This window comes from Pichia membranifaciens (assembly GCF_001661235.1).
Source record: "Pichia membranifaciens NRRL Y-2026 unplaced genomic scaffold PICMEscaffold_8, whole genome shotgun sequence".
Taxonomy (NCBI): Eukaryota; Fungi; Ascomycota; class Pichiomycetes; order Pichiales; family Pichiaceae; genus Pichia; species Pichia membranifaciens.
Genome location: NW_017566989.1, coordinates 261,371 through 262,667, shown reverse-complemented (window position 1 = coordinate 262,667; position 1,297 = coordinate 261,371). Strand labels below are relative to the sequence as shown.

The 1,297-nt window shown below is 52.7% G+C and overlaps 1 protein-coding gene across 1 annotated transcript; it reads right to left on the bottom strand.

The window, feature by feature from the left end:
• Positions 1-203: 203 nt before the first annotated feature.
• On the bottom strand, positions 204-1,295 carry PICMEDRAFT_19292 (hypothetical protein; the record flags this gene model as incomplete). The annotated part of the gene is made up of 2 exons (XM_019162111.1): positions 204-854; positions 1,017-1,295. Coding segments are annotated over 2 exons (930 nt in total), but the record flags the coding sequence as incomplete, so codon positions are not given.
• Between the last annotated feature and the right edge of the window lie 2 nt (positions 1,296-1,297).

Here is a 1,297-nt window from a genome sequence, read left to right as displayed (position 1 = left end):
ACCGCGTCGATCAACTCCGACACCTTCCGCAACCCCCCATGCCCGCCCTCGCCACCCGCCTCCTTCTGCTGCGCAACGAGCCCCTTGATCGTCTCGTCCATCGTCTGCTGCATCATCTCGAGCTCCATGTCCTTCTCCTGCAGCTTCTCCCTCAGCACCTCTAGCTCCTTGCCGGACGACCCGTCCGCCAGAGACGAACGCGCCAGCTTCTGCTGCAACTGCTCGACCTCGTTCTTGTGCTGGTTGAACACAGCAGTCAAGTTCGCAGACTGCGCCCGCTCGAGTGTCGCCAGCTTTTGCTCCAACTCGTCCTTTGCTAGCTGCAAGCTCTCAAACTGCCCCTTCGAGCCCGTCTTCACCCTTTCCAGCTCCAGCTTCGCTCTGTCTCTTTCCTTGATCAAGTCGGCCAGCTCAACGTTTTTTGCCTTCATTTCCCTCTCCATCCTTTCCCGTCTCTCCACCGCCTCTTGAGCAGACGCCGCCTTCTGCTGGATCTTCTTCGACTTTGCAAGTAGGTCTAAATGCTCTGCTCGCAGTTGCGAGTAGAGTTTTGCAAGGGACTCGTACTTGTTTTTCCAGTAGTCGATTTGTTCTTGCAGAAAAGTCAACTGCTGTTCCTTAGCAGCCAGCTGTTCCCCAGCGGTCTCCGAAGTTGTTCGCAGCTCAGTTTCCAATACCTGGAGCTTTTCGTCGTAGCTCCTAAGCATCAACTGGTCACTATCGTACTGGCCTTTCAACGCCAAAATGTCTCTCTCCAATTCTGCAACTCGGCCCTGAGCCTGCCTCTGCGCTTGATCAAGCAGCAATTGCTGTTGCGCTAGCTGCTGCGCTTCCGAATTTCTTTTCTGTTGCTCCTCCCAATACAGTCTTTGTTGTTCCAGCTCCTGCTGTTGTTGTTGCAGCTGCTGCTGCCGCTGTTGCTCTAATTGCTGCTGCTGCGCTTCGTATGCCTGTTGTCCTGCCATATGCGCATTCGCAACCGCCCCTGTTGGCTGTGATGAAACCGCTTTTTGCACATTGGCATAATCAGCCGGTGTTTGGACAATTCCTTGCTCTATCAAAGGTGAAACGCTCTTCTGCTCGTCTGCCAACGTAGGTGCATCAAATGGCAACTTTGGAATTGTTATCAACGTCGATAGATACCTAACCGCCGTGCACTGCGCATAGAAGTCATACAACCTATCGTGTTGCTCATCAAATTTGGCCCTCAAGGGTTCTAACGCCTCAACAGAATCAGAGCTTCGGTATAGCCCTCTTAGCATTGAAATTAAGAACTTATAGATACCATACGTCTCAG